We start from the raw sequence: 16057 nt of genomic DNA on the forward strand, positions 1-16057 counted from the left end.
GAGATAGCAGATGCATTGGTCATGATCTTTTCAAGAGTTGTTTGATTCTGGCATGGTCCCAGAGGACTGGAACATTGCAAATGCCACTCCACTCTTTTAGAAGGGAGGAAAGCAAAAGCAATGATAGGCCAGTTAGCCTAACCTCAGTGGTTGGGAAAGTGTTGGAGTCTATTATCAAGGATGAGGTTTTGGGATACTTGGAGACTAATGATGAAATAAGTCAAAGCCAGCATAGTTTCTGTAGAGGGAAATCTTGCCTGAAAAATCTGTTAAGAATTCTTCGAGGAAGTAACAGGCAGGGTGGACAAAGGAGAGACAATAGATGTCATTTACTTGGATTTTCAGAACACATTTGATAAGGTGCCACACATGAGGCTACTTAACAAGATAAAATCCTATGGCGTTACAAGAAAGATACTGGCATGGACAGAGGAATGGCTGACAGGCAGGAAGTAGTGAGTGGGAATAAAAGGGGCCTTTTCTGGTTGGCTGCCAGTGACTAGTGGTGTTCCTCAGGGTCAGTATTGGGACTGCTACTTTTCACATTGTCAATGATTTGGATAATGGAATTGAGAGTTTTGTGGCAAAGATTGCAAATGGTATGAAGAAATGTGGAGGGGAAGGTAGTGCTGAGGAAGCAATGTGATTACAGCAGGACTTAGACAAATTGGAAAAATGGGCAAAAAAGTGGCAGATGGAATAGTGTTGGGAAATGTATGATAATGCACTTTGATAAAAGGAACAATAGTGTGGACTATTATCTAAATGGGGAGAAGGTTCAAACATCGGAAGTGCAGAGGGACTTGGGAGTCCTCGTACAAGACCTCAGAAAGTTAATTTATAAGTTGAGTCTGTGGTAAAGAAGGCAAATGTAATGTTGGTATTTATTTCAAAGGGATAGAATATTAAAGCAAAGAGATAATGCTGAGGCTTTATAAGACACTAGTCAGGCCGTAATTAGAGTATTCTCAACAATTTTGGGCCCCATATCTCAGAAAGGATGTGCTGTCATTGGAGAGAGTCCAGAGGAGGTTCACAAGGATGATCCTGGGAATAAAGGGGTTAACATATGAGGAGCGTTTGACAGCTCTGACCCTGTAATCGCTGGAATTTAGAAGAATGGGGGGGGGGGGGGAGCTCATTGAAACCTACTGAATGTTGAAAGGACTAGATAAGGTGGATGTGGAGAGGATGTTTCTTATGATGGGGGTACCCGGAACTAGAGAGCACAGTCTCAAAATTAAGGGGCGATCTTTTAGAACAGAGGTAAGGAGGAATTTTTTTTAGCCATAGAGTAGTGAATCTGTGGAATGCTCTGCTACAGACAAGTCCATGGGTATATTTAAAGAAGAAGTTGATAGTTTCCAGATTGGTCTGGGCATCAAAGGATAGGGTGCGAAGGCAGGTGTGTGGGGTTGAATAGCATCTGGGATCAGCCATAATGGAATGGCATAACATTCTCGATGGGCTGAATGGCCTAATTCTGCTCCTATGTTTTATGGTATCTGCTTGCACCATCATCCCTGGCAATGTTTACTGACCATCCTGTGTAAGAAACTTTCTTCTGATATCCCCCCATATAGTGTTAAAGAATTAACTCTGACACCCCCATACTTCACTCCAATCACACTGGGAAAAAGACTCTGGCTATCCATTCAATCTATGCCTCTTATCTTGTACACCTCTATCAAGTCACCTGTCACCCTCCTTTGCTGCACAGAGAAAAGCCCTAGCTCTCTCAACCTGTCCTCTTAAGATATGCTTTCTAATCCAGGGAGCATTCTGGTAAATCTCCTCTGCACCATCTCCAAATCTATAATGAGGTGACCAGATCTGAACACAATATACCATGTGTAGTCTAACCAGAGTTTTAGAGACCTGCAACATTACTTTGGGGCTCTTGAACTCAATCCCCTGACTAATGAAGGCCAACAAACCATACATCTTCTTAACCATGCTATCAATTTGCACAGCAACACTGAGAGATCTATGGATATGAACCCCAAGATCTCTGTCCCTCACTGCTAACAATCATGCAATTCACCCTGTATTCTGCCTTCAAAAGTGAATAAATGGACACTTTTCCAATCTGCATCTTGTTACCTATGACTTCCTTCTACACTACCCACAACTCCACCAATCTTTGTGTCATCTGAATCAGCTAAAGGACACATGCTGTTCTGCAGATGCCCAGCCACTAAAGTTGTTGCTGGAGTTACTGCCATTGGAGATGGTGCTCCTTCCTTCCATCCTCCTTCCGGCTCCAAACAAAAACTAAATATCAGGTAACCAGATGCTAAGCAGTTAAATCTACAAATAGATAAAATGTAAAATCTTGCTGCTTGTAATTAAATACCTTTACAAGTCTTCCAACTATTTGACTTCCCTTAGATGTTACGGATTTATAGATTACACATGTTTGTGGTCTCGCGCTGCTGTAGTCCATCCATTTCACGATTTGATGTGTTGTGCATTCAGAGATGCTCTTCCGCACACTCTTGTAATGCACAGTTATTATTTCTGAGTTATTTCCAACAGTTATTTGAGTTACTGTCACATTCCTGTCAGCTTGAACCAGTCTGGTCATTCTTTGACCTCTCCCATAGTAAGACATTTTTGCCCACAGAACTGCCACTCACTGGATGTTTTTTTTTTCACTTTTTACACCATTCTCCAACTGTAGACACAGTTGTGCATGAAAATCCCAGGAGATCAGTAGTTTCTGAGATACTCCAACCAACTTGTCTGGAACCAACAATCATTCCATGGTGATAGTTACTTAGGTCACATTTCTTATATTCTGATATCTGATCTGAGTAACAACTGAACCTCTAGAACATGTTTGCATGCTTTTATGTATTGAGTTGCTGCAACATGATTAGCTGATTAGATATTTACATTAATAAGGTGTACATATGTACCTAATAAAGTGACCACTGAGTGCATAGTAAAGCTCCCTCAACTCTGACTCAATCACACTGTTCATTTTTCATACAGTATAGAAGAGCTCCAGCTTAGTGAGAATACACCATTGGGAAGGATATCCAGGTAGGGGAAGTTTGAGGTATGACTCAAGAAACATGGGGGGGGGGGTTAGAAACATGGCAGGCGGTGTTAGAAAACATGATGTGTATTGGTTTTGTATGGTGGGGAGTAGATTGCAGCTACTGACTGAAAAATCTGAATTATTAGCAAAAACATATGTCAGTGTACATAGTTCGCCAATCTAAGTAAACAAGAGAGGTCTTTTAGAGAAACAGTTTTGGCAAGCAATCCTCAGATTGCCGAGAAAAAAGAATGTTCCCACTCATGTCTGGATATTGGATATGGTCTGAAATTAAAAGGGCAATTAATGGTGCTGGTCAGATGTCACCTGGAAAAGACGATACCTATTACAATAAGCATGTGGGGGAAGGGGAAGGGAGTACAAGCTGGCAGGTGATAGGTGAAACCAGGTGAGAGGGAAAGTGGGGTGGGTGGGGGGGGGGAATGAAGTAAGAACCTGGGAGGGGATAGGTGGAAGGGCTACAGAAGGAATCTGATAGGAGGGGAGATTGGACCATGGGGAGAAGGGAAGGTGGAGGGGCACCAGAGGGAGGTGAGGGGCAAGGGAGGGGAAGAGGAGGGGTGAGAGGGGAACTAGATTGGGGAATGAAAAAGAGAAGGGGGGGGGGGGAGAAGAAATTACTCTAGGTTATAGAAATCGAGATTCATGCCATCAGGTTGGAGACTACCCAGATCGAAAATGAGGTGTTGTTTCTCCAACCTGAGTGAGATCTTAACATAAGTGAGATCATAACATAAGCCTGGCTAAAACTTGGACCACAACTACAAGTGTTAATATTAACATATATCTAAGATTCATCACCTCTTGCAGCACTTGATCAGCGCCAACGATGTAATCAGTGTGAGGCAGTAGACCTGCGAGGGCCGCTGGCGAATTTGGTTCAATATCCTACAAGAAAGGGAAAAATAACAGTGATGATGCACAGCATTTGTGACCGTTGTGTTTGTTGACAGATGCTATATCATTACCTGAAACTGCAATACAAATTATTGGGGAACAATTAATCAGATTTTTCCCGAGCAAAAGATAGAAACACAAATCAGTAAAACAAAGACAAACTGAACTGAACCAGATGCCTAAGAAAGCACAAGCATGTATTAATTAGAGCACATTTTCTTTGGAAATTCCCATCTCTGCATATTACCGATAATGCAGCTGAAGTTCATTCCTAATGATGAAGCAGCATTGGGACCAATCCAGCGTCAGTACCAGTTTAACATGGACCATCGACACTGTTGCAGTGTTGGTGTTTGCTCTGTTTCACTCTTTGACAATCAGAGCATGGCAGCAGAAAGGCTACAGGGAATTCCCCAGAACATACTGGTGCATTTCTACATTGCCATCATTGAGGGCATTCTCACATCATCCATTAGTACCTGGTTTGGTGCAGCATCCTTCCACAATATATGAAAACGACAGCAAACTGTCAGGTCAGTAGAAAAGATCATTGTCTGCAGTCTACCGTCACTCCAGGATAAACAAGTGGGCAGGAAGAATCACTGCAGACACGACCCACCCTGCAAACTGCCTTTTCCAAAAGCTCCCTTCTGTAAAGTGCTATAGAGCTATTAAAACATAAACTTAATGTTGTCTTAAAAGTTTCTTCCTCCAAGCAGTAAATCTGATCAACCATTCAAGTTAGCCACCCCATCTCCCTCTGTCCATTACTCCCTTCACTGTACTGTAAACATTTTAAATTACTTCTTATAACACTGTTTACATTGTGTGTGTATATATATATATATATATATATATATATATATATATATATATATATATATATATGCTACCTATGAACATTTTATTCTATTTCTGTACTTGAACCTCTAACTTTACATTTTATATAATTCTTTATCATTGTTGACTATCGTTTTTTGTTGCATATCGCACCAACATCCCACAGCAAATTCCTAATAAATTTAAATGTTTATGGACAAGACAGAGATCCACAAGAAATCAAATTGGGAGAACACAGAATACTCAGGAAGATGGGTGGAGATGCAGGAGGGAGTAGATGATGGCAGGGAAATTTGAACACACCTACGGGAATTTGAATTTTGAAGTACAGACCAGCCTAGGGTTGATAAGCAAATGAGAGGTGAAAATTACGAATTTTGATAGAGCTCAAGATTGATGAGGAAGATAAAAAGCCTCGCCAGGATAGTCAAAGTCAACACTATTTTCATATGCACAAGTACAAGGAAAAACTTAATTTCAGCAGCATCACAGGCACAGAGAACCACACAAGTAGCAATCAAAAATAAAAATACTAATTATACTATTTATGTAAAATGGCAGGTAACTTTAGGCCAGTTAGTTTAACATCTGTAGTTGGAAAAAAGCTTGAAGCTATCATTAAAGATGCATCTGAAAAGAAATGGATGTACCATGCAGACGCAGCACTGATTCAGCAAAGGCGGGTCCTGTTTAACAAACTTACTGGAGTTCTTTGAGGATATAATGAGCGCAGTGGATAGAGGGGAACAGGAGGACGTTATTTACTTGGATTTCCAGAAGGCGTTTGATAAGGTGCCGCATAAAAGATTTATCCATAAGGGTGCATAGAGTTGGGGTAATGTATGGATAGAGGATTGGTTAACTGATAGAAAGCAGAGAGTTGGGATACTTGGGTATTACTCCTGTTGGTAATCAGTGGTGAACAGTGTGCTGCAGGGGTCGGTGCTGGGCCCACAACTGTTCATGACCTATGTTAACGATCTGATAGAGGGGACTGAGTGTAGTGTATCTAAGTTTGCTGATGATACTAAATTGAGTGGAAAAACAAATTGTGCAAAAGATATAGAGAGTCTACAGAGAGATACAGATAGTTGAGTGAGTGGGCAAGGGTCTGACAGATGGAGGACAATGTTGGTAAATGTGAGGTCATCCACTTTGGAAGGAAAAATGAAAGAGCAGATTATTATTTAACTGGTAAAAAATCGCAGCATGCTGCTGTGCAGAAGGACTTGGGAGTGCTTGTGCACGAATCACAAAAGTTTGGTTTGTAGGTGCAGTAGGCTATCAAGAAGGCAAATGGGATGTTGGCCTTCATTGCTAGAGGAATTGAATTAAGAGCTGGGAGGTTAGGCTGCACTTACAGGGTACTGGTGAGGCCACACCTGGAGTACTGGGCAGTTCTGGTCTCCTTACTTGAGGAAGGATATGCAGGCTTTGGAGGCGGTGCAGAGGAGGTTCACTGGAATGATTCCAGAGATGAGGGGTTAGACTATGAGGAGACATTGAGTCACCTGGGACTGTGCTCGCTGGAATTCAGAAGAATGAGATGAGATCTTATAGAAACGTATAAAATTATGAAAGGAATAGATAAAATAGAGGCAGGACAGTTATTTCTACTGGTAGGTGAGACTAGGAGACATAGATTCAAGATTCGGGGAGGGGAGATTTGGGATGGAGATGAGGAGGAACTGCTTTTCCCAGAGAGTGGTGAATCTGTGGAATTCTCTGCCCAAGGTAGCAGTGGAGGCTACCTCAGTAGATATATATGAGACAAGTTTGGACAGATTTTTGTACAGTAGGGAAACTAAGGGTTATGGGGAAAAGACAGTTAGGTGGAGATGAGTACACGGCCAGATCAGCCATGATCTTATTGAATGGAGGAGCAGGCTCAACAGGCCAGACGGCCTATTTCTGTTCCTATTTTTTATGTTACGCTCTGATTCAAGAAAACAATTACAATAAAGAACTCTATTTTAGTGCAAGATGGTCATTGTGTTGCTAAACTGCAGAAATTAGGGGTTTCTGGTTGGTTCAAGAACTAGATGGTTGAGGGGAAGTAGCTGCTTATGAACCCGGAGGTGCAGGATTTCAGGCTTCTGTATGCAGTGCCTGAGGGCAGCTACTAAAAGAAGGTACGGTCATCTGATTGTACAGAGGTGCTTATATTGTATAGAGGGGAAACTTAAGGGGCTTTTAAAAAAAAACATAAAGTTAGTACCTAGGCAGAATCAGCTGCCAAAGGAACTGGTTGAGGAAGATACAATTACAACTTTTAAAAATCAGGTTGACAGGTACATGGATAGGAAATGTTTAGAAGGTCAAGAACAAGAGAAAATGTGCAGATGCTAGAAGCAAAGCAATACACACAAAATGTTGGGAGGAACTGAGCAGGCTAGGCAGCATCAATGGAAAAGAGTATACAGTCGATGTTTTGGGTCGAAGTCCTGATAAAGGGCTTCGGCTCAAAATATTGACTGTTTACTCTCTTCCATAGATGCTGGCTGGCCTACTGAGTTCCTCCAAGGTTTAGAAGGTTATGAGCCAAATAGGCCTAGCCTGGTGTTGTATAACTCTACAGCCCAAATAATGGAGATTCCTAATGATAAATGTTACCAATTTGAGGCTGCACAGAAACAGAGAAAACCTACAGCACAATACAGGCCCTTTGGCCCACAAAGTTGTGCCGAACATGTCCTTACCTTAGAACTACCTAGGCTTACCCATAGCCCTCTATTTTTCTAAGCCCCATGTATCCATCCAAGAGTCTCTTAAAAGACCCAATCGTTTCCACCTCCAGCACCGCCACCGGCAGCCCATTCCACACACTCACCACTCTCTGCGTAAAAAACTTATCCCTGACATCTCCTCTGTACCTATGACATGTCCTTTAAATACTAATAAAGATGTGGAGGGATGTGCCCATGATGTATTGGGCTGAGTCCTCTCTTCTCTGCAGCTTCATATGTGCCGTGGATTCAAACTGCCACACCACACCATGATGAAACCAGTCAGATTACTTTCAACAGTACATCAGGCAGTTTAAATAGTTCGGCATGGATTAGACAGGCCGAAGGGCCTGCTTCTGTGCTGTACTTTTCTACGACAATCTGTAGATGTTTGTTAGAGTGTCCGGTGACAACCTGAATTTCAATGGGTGAGAGTACTGGCTTAGTCAATACTCACATAATCATTGCTCAAAATAACACAAAGTTTTCTTTTCTTTGTAGTAGATTTGATAACCAGGGTAATGTTCACTTTTCTGTGTACTCACCAGTACATGCCAGATGTGTTCATGTGCACCTTGAAAACTGCAGAAGCGCACGCTGGCTCCCAGCAGACCCTGCCCACCCCACATGTTACTGGGGACAACCTCCACCTCGCGAACCTTTGCCGCCTTTGTGCTGTACACCTCCAGCTTCACCGGCTTCTCTGCATTGGCTTTCAGCAGGTCCCTAAAAGTATCATTATCCTTGTTCTGGAAATTGAAAATAAAAGAAGTTTAGCCATGTTTTCATTAAGCAATTGCACACTGACTTTCCTCAGTGACAGATTAGATTATTTGTCAAACATACGTCAAAACATACAGTGAAATTCATCATTTGCATCAAATCAAATCAGTGAGGAATGTGCTGGGGGCAGCCTGCAAGTGTCACCACACCTCAGATGCCAACATAGCATGCCCACAAGTAACACTGACCGATATGTCTTTGGAATGTGGGAGGAAACTGGAGCACCCAGAGGAAACCCATGGGGTCAAGGGGAGAATGTACAAACTCCTTATAAAGAGCGGTGGGTATCGAACCGCCATCGGTTATCGCTGGCGCTGTAAAGTGATAACACTAACAGCTATTCTACCATGCCACCCAGTGCAGTATGAATCAAGACATCTAGCGGAATGCCTAGAAGCTAAAAGATGAGGTGTACAATTAGTACGTCAGTTAAACAAAGTAAAATTTCTTCGTTAACAGCTATGAGAAGTGGCTCTCACTAAGAGGAATGTGGCTCACCCTTTCTAGGGTCTCACCCTTAAATCCTTACTGCTGAAAGACCAGGTGATGTAATGGGGCCAAGTCAGTAGAGGGCCTTAGTTTTATGGAACTCTACTTTATCACCTTCTCTCACAACTTCTGTCCTGCTCTCAAATTCACTTGGTGTTTCTCCCCTTTCAGGAGACAGATTACCCACCAACACCTACTATAAACTTGGTGACTCCCACCACCTCCACCCACACTATTATTTGCAAGGTCGCCATTTCCTATCCTCAGTTCCTCTGTCTCTATTGTATCTGTTCTTGTCACAAGGCCTTCCACACCAGGACATCCTTTTTCAGGCTCCATCAATGGCTTCCCCCCATGCCACTGATGGAGCCTTCAACCGCATTTTGTTTATTTTCCACAATTCTGCCCTCACCCCGTCTCTCTCCTCCCAGGTAAAAAAAGGGGAGAGTGCTCCTGGTCCTAACTTACAAACATACCAGCCTACATATCTAACCTAACAGTCATCACAATTTCTGCTATCTATGATAGGATCTTACCAGCAGCTACCTCTTCCCCTCCCCTCTCCACTTTACACAGGGATATACTCCTTCTGTGACTCCCTTGACTGCTAATCCTTCCTCACCCATCCCTCTCTCTCTCTCTCTCTCCAGGCACCTGCACCCGTAACCACAAAGGTATAATACCAGCCCCTACACCTCTTAACTCATTGCCTTCCAGGTGACACAGTCTTTCACACATGAATCCCGTGATGTTAATTACTCAACTGGTGCTCCCAGTGAGGTCTGGTCAATATTGGCGATACTGGACACAGATTAGGCAACAACTTCACTGAGCACCATTGCTCCCGTCACCAAACTTGTGGGGATCTGTCTAAGTTCTACGCTAGCACCCTTGGGCAAGGTGTAGCACCTGCTTCGCCCACCAAGTCAGGGTCACATGAAGCAGGAGCAGGTGGTGGATGGTCGTATGAGCAGCTGGTGCAGATCACAAGTCCTGGTTATGCGCCCACTGACACCAGACAGACAATCTCTCAAGAGTGTTGACAATGGCTGGGGTCACCCGTCTTGAAAAGATACTGCCCAGAAGAAGACAATGGCAACAATCATGGTCACGGAAAGACTATGATTGCCCACATCATATCACACAGCACATAACAAATGAATTAGCCATTTCCACGCTGAAAAGAAGCCTCTGACTGTTGATTTGATCTCTGCCCCTTATCAGCTTGTAGAGGAACAACATCTCACGTTCCACCTGGAAAGTCTCCAATCTGGCATAATGAACATCAAATTTCAGATTTCTGGTAACTGCTCCCCTTCTGTCCCTATTCCCTTTCCTCCTGATCCACCCGGTCCCCATTACTCTCTCTTCCCTCCCCCACCACCTCCATGTGCCGATCACCAACACCCTCGACCCTCTGGTACTCTCCCCACCTCCCTTCTGTATAATCCATGCTCCATCTTCCTGTCCTATCCAAATCCATTATCATTAGCCACTAGTCATTAGTCATAAGGTGAAAAAACTGGCTGCCTCTCGGACTTTGTAGATGAATTCCGACCCGCAGAGTCCCCATTTCTCTAATGGACCATTATGTTTTCAAACCGGTCAGCCCCTCCCAAAGGTTCCCGAACTCTTCTTAAACCCTTCTTAAAGCCCACTGTCACTTCTACTATCACTGTCCAACTTCTGACATCATTCCCACTCTCCTCCTTCCCTCATCTGCCTAAACTGGATCTACTTACCAGCTGTTTTGTTTGCTCTTACTCCATCCCTTCTCTCTACCTCCATACTGGCCATCTCTCCTTTTTCTTTCAGTACACATAAAGGCCCTTGACCTGAAATATTGACTGTATATTCTCTATAGACGCTGCCTGACCTGCCAAGCACCTCCAGCACATTGTGTTGCTTCAGATCCCAGCATCTGCAGTGCCTTGTGTCTCTCTGGGTCTTGAGTGTAAGGCCCATTAGCTATCTTCCAGTATCCCACCAATAGCTAATACAGTCAACTACTAAAACTTTCTGCCAAGGCCACAGCAATCTCTTGTTTAACCTAACATCCCAGGATATTCCTGGTCAGGCTCCAAAGGTTTTTTTTAAATTTAGAAATACAGCACAGTACAGGCCCTTCTGCCCCAACAAGCATGTGCAGCCCAATTACACCCATGTGACCAATTAACTTACAAACCTTTGGAATGTGGGAGGAAACCGGTGGACTCGGAGGAAACCCACATGGTCATGAGGTGAACGTACAAACTCCTTACAGACAGCAACAAAACTGAATCCGGGTCGCCGGCACTATAATATGCTAACTGCTACACTACTGTGTCACCCCTAATCTAACAACTTTTGTGTGTTTCAAGCCCAAAGAAACCATTCAGAGTGGAGCATTTGCTGAGTTGGTGAAAATTTAATAGTATAACCACTTGATCAGAAAAGAAACTTGGAGACCATTTATTCAACATTTTCATATGAGTTAAATGGTCTGATCCTAAGCCTTACTGTTATTATCCTTAAGTATTTGGATGGAGGGTCGGAGTTATCGGCACTACTGTATGTATTTAACATTATGCAATTGCCCATGTTGGTTAGTTTTTTTTTAAGTTCTCTTTTAGTTTTTTTTGGGTTTTTTTTCCTCTCTTTTTCGATTCTTTTATATTAATACTATGAGTTTGGGAGGCTTTATATATTGATTATTACATATTTGATTGTCTGTTTAAACTATTATGTACTCTCAAACATTTTGTATTCATATCTCATGTTTTTCTTAAAATTAATAAAAAGATTTAAAAAGAAAAAAAAGAAAATCAAAAGTGAATCATAAAATTTATCTCTCCCAATGCAAACTGGAGACAACAGTTTGATGTAATTAATGGGGGCAGTCACCAATGACAGTACTAGTGTAAGCAAAATAAAACAATGGATTAAACACATCATGCACACACCTAACAGTAAAGTTAAAAAAGATTCATTTTATGTGTTAACAAAAAAAACCTACAGACCTAAAATTTGTATTTGTGAATTCCCTTTGTACAAATTGTTAGGTTTTGTAACTTCAAAACATTGCTACTGCACAAGATCAAATTAAACTGCAGAGAGTGGTAAAATTAGTCAGTTCCATCAATGGAACTAGCCTCTATAGTATCCAGGACATCTTCAAGGTATGATGCCTCAGAAAGGTGACGTCCATCATTAAAGGATTCCCATCACCCAGGACATGCCCCTTTCTCATTGTTACCATCAAGGAGGTATAGAAGCTAGAAGGCACACACTCAATGATTCAGGAACAGCTCTTCCCCTCTGCTACCAATTTCTAATTTAATATTGAACCCATGAATACTACACTACTTTTTTTAAATTTCCTATTTTTGTACTACTTTTTTTAAACAATTTAATATATATATTTACTGTAAGTTAGTTTTTTTTCTATTAGTATGCATTGCTTACAGTTAACAAATTTCACGACATATGCTGGTAATATTAAACCTGATTCTATGTCCAAAATGTGGGTCTAATTTCATATTTACTGTAAGCGAGGTGCACACATATCATATGGCAACATAACTACATACGTAATTCATGTATTTACACATATAATTCATAATGAATTACTTAAGCAAACAAAAATGCTTAATCAACCAATAAATACACAAAATTGTTCAAATACTTTAAAAATATTAAATACACAACGCTCTTCCCTGCTTAGCTATACACTCCAACTCAATAGAGAATGCATTTCAACTAAAATCACAGTCTATTATAATAATAAACTACGATATACTGACATCCCCAACATAGTAAATTTTTAAATTGTCCCATTCAGGTCTAAAGATTTCTTCATCATGGCAGAGGCTTTCTTACTCTTGTGGAATAATGTCTTTTCTGACAAGAGAGGTCTCTCTGCTTGGCAAGTGAGAATCGTAGTTGTGAAACAAACTCAGGTTCTGGGACTCCTCTGTGCTGGTTGTAGGAGTTGACTCTGAGACTGCAGAAAATGGTTGTGAACTCTGAACACCTTTCTTCTATTTCCTTCTTCTTCTAGTTTGTGCATCTTGATCTTGGAAAGATGCATCTAGTTCACTGAAGTATTCTCTTATTTATCCTTCTACTGCTTCCTTTACAATCTGATCTCTCCTCTTGGTTTCATCATCTGATGAATCCTCTGTTTTCGTATCTCCATTGACTGCTTCCTTCCTGACCTTCCATTCATCCAGCTGGGCTTTGGTCTTTGCATTTACATTCACAAGCAGCGCTTTTTTGCCCCCCTTGAAGTTCATGCCATAACCTTAATGCACACAGAGTAGATCCTGGCTCTTTATACTCACAAAAGCCAAATGCCTGCAACTTTCCTGAAGCTCCTGAATGCTCTTTCAGCTTAAAAAAGTCACATTTCACAAGTAACTGCCGAATTAACATATCAGAAGCTTTCTCGGATATGTTGCCTACAAAAACTGCTGTAGTCAGACCATTGCTTTCATCCCTTTCACACTTCCTCTGAGTAGCATGGGCCTTCTGTGGTCCAAATGCTTTCCAACCAGAGGCACAGAAGTTGGCACCAAAGCTTGTTTGTCCTCTGCTGAGCAATGGTGTTTGGCATGGAGACAGTTATAGCATCATCCAGAACCTTTCTTAATTCGCTTTCAGTTGGCTTCATTAGAGGGGAAGTGGCATGCAAATTGTGAATGGACCTGCAATCAAGTTGATGTTGTCTCAGCCAATCACACCACAATAACACTGAACCGCCTGGTTTTACCACATATAAGCTCAATGTAGCTTGTGGGTTGTTATATTTCACAGTTATAAATGTCATTCCCACGTGAGTTACATTTTCTCCAGAAAAAGTTCTTAGTTGGATATCAGCAGGCTTCAGTTTAGTATCTTTGAAATTCATCTCAAACTCATCTTGTGGAATGACTGAAACAGTGTCTGATTCCATTTTAAATAATTTGCTATTCACTTCTGATGTAAGCCATATTGCTTGGTCATTGCCAGTTTTCACATTGCAAATCTCAAGGCTACATAGTCCTGTGGCATTCTCATCAACAGCATGAATATTTATGCCTCGTTTTGAAACTGCAACTTGACTCTTTAGCTTTTTCTTTTCCCTGTGCAGTCCATTGATTTTTGTCTGCCTGAAATGCTCTTTGTATGTGTCCAACTTTGTTGTATTTTCTACAAGTATCACCTTTAAATCTGTAATGGTCTGCTGTATGTGAGACCCAGCCACAATGGTAACAGAATTTATTTGGTCAGGCCAGTTTTTGTTTCGACATTGCAATTTGTTCATGCTCACTTTCATTCCTGACTGCAACCCAGTTGCATTTCTGTCTGCAGTTTCCATTGAAATAGCTATTTCAACTGCACTTTTAAATGTAAGTTGTGCTTCAGTTAGATGTTTTTTGAATGGTTTCTTTTAAGATTGCACAAACTAAGTGATCTCTCCATGCATCATTAAGCCCATTAGCAAACTGACAATGCTCAGACAATCTCTTCAACACAGCCACATATGTTGAAATGGACTCCCCTTGTGGATTCTGCCTATGAAACCTAAAGCTTACTGAAATCAATAATGGCTTTGGTTCTAAATGTTCCTGCATTGCTTTCACAATATCAGCAAAGCACATATCTGCTCGTTTGGTTGGAGCAGTTAAACTTCAAAGCAAACTGTATGCTTTTAAACCCAATGAACTCAGCAAAATTGGTGCTCATTCCTTACTGGCTATGTAATTTGCTTCAAAATATTGTTGAATTAGCTCAGCATACATGAGTCAGTTACCCATTGTGTAATCAAACTTGTCAATCTTTCCAATGTAGCCAGCTATTTCTGCTCTTTTTCCCCACTCACCTTTGTTCCCACCCTTTTTTAAGTTTGAGCATCTTGCTGTGCTTCAACATGTTGATAGCGTCTCAGATTCATTTAAAAAATACCTCATATGTTTTGTAACATCAAAACATTGAATTAATTCAAAGAAAGACAAGGGAGTCCAGGAATACAGGTCTAACTTTGTGTTTAAACGAGGTGTGTACATATCACATGGTTAAGTGATGATGTAAGCAACTCACTTATTTATACATTTTTAAAAATTCATTTATGGGATGTGGGTGTTGCCAGCAAAACCAGCAGTTATTGCCCATCCTTAGTTGCCCTTGAGAAGGTGGTGATGAGCTGCCTTCTTGAACCACTGCAGTCCCTGAGGTGTAGGTACTCCCACAGTGCTGTTAGGGAGGGAATTCCATGATTTTGACCCAGCGACGATGATGGAACGGTGATATGTTTCCAAGTCAGGATGGTGAGTGATTTGGAGGAGGATTTCCAAGTAGTGGTGTTCCCAGGTATCTGCTGTTCTCGTCCTTCTAGATGGTAGTGGTCGTGGGTCTGGAAGGTGCTGCTGTAGGAACTTTGGTGTGTTGTTGCAGCACATCTTGTAGATAGCACACACTGCTGCAACTGTTCATCAATAGTGGAGGGATTAAATAATTATGGAAGGGGCACCAATCAAGTGGACTGCCTTGTACTGGATGGTGTCAAGCTTCTTGAGTGTTGGTGCAGCTGCACTCATCCAGGTGAGTGGCGAGTATTCCATCACACTCCTGACCTGAGCCTTGTAGATGGTGGACAGGCTTTGGGGAGTCAGGAGGTGAGTTACACGCCACAGGATTCCCAGCCTTTGACCTGCTCTGGTAGCCACGATGTTTATATGGCTAGACCAGTGCAGTTTCCTGTCATTAGTAATCCCCAGGATGTTGATAGTAGGAGATTCAGTGATGGTGATGCCACTGAATGCCAAGGGACGATGTTTAGAGCCTCTCTTGTTGGAGATCGTTATTGCCTGGCACTTGCGTGGCTCGAATGTTACTTGCCACTTGTCAGCCCAAGCCTGAATATTGTCCAGGTCCTGCTGCGTTTGAGTAGGAACTGCTTCACTATCTGAGGAGTCACGAATGGTGCAGAACATTGTGCAGCCATCAGCGAACATCCCCACTTTTGACCTTATGATGGAAGGAAGGTCATTGATAAAGCAGCTGAAGATGAATGGTCTTAGGACACTTCCCTGAGGAACTCCTGCAGTTATTCCTGAGGATAAGATGATTGACCTCCAACCACCACAACCATCTTTCTTTGTGCCAGGTATGATTCCAACCAGTGGAGGGTTTCCCCCTAATTCCCACTGACTCCATTTTAGCTAGGGCACCTTGATGCCCTACTCGGTCAAATGCTGCCTTGATGTCGAGGGCTATCACTCTCACCTCATCTCTG

General features: G+C 42.0%; 1 protein-coding gene across 1 annotated transcript in view; it reads right to left on the reverse strand.

Moving 5' to 3' along the window:
• Positions 1–16057, reverse strand: part of gorasp1b (golgi reassembly stacking protein 1b) — a 60624-nt gene that overhangs the window by 19315 nt on the left and 25252 nt on the right. The window contains exons 3-4 of the mRNA XM_073054982.1: positions 8076–8279; positions 3869–3955 (exon numbers count right to left, since the gene is read on the reverse strand). Coding sequence (XP_072911083.1) covers positions 3869–3955; positions 8076–8279 — 291 coding nt within the window. The remainder of the gene's footprint in view (positions 1–3868; positions 3956–8075; positions 8280–16057) is intronic.

The sequence above is a fragment of the Hemitrygon akajei genome, chromosome 8, assembly GCF_048418815.1.
Source record: "Hemitrygon akajei chromosome 8, sHemAka1.3, whole genome shotgun sequence".
Classification (NCBI taxonomy): Eukaryota; Metazoa; Chordata; class Chondrichthyes; order Myliobatiformes; family Dasyatidae; genus Hemitrygon; species Hemitrygon akajei.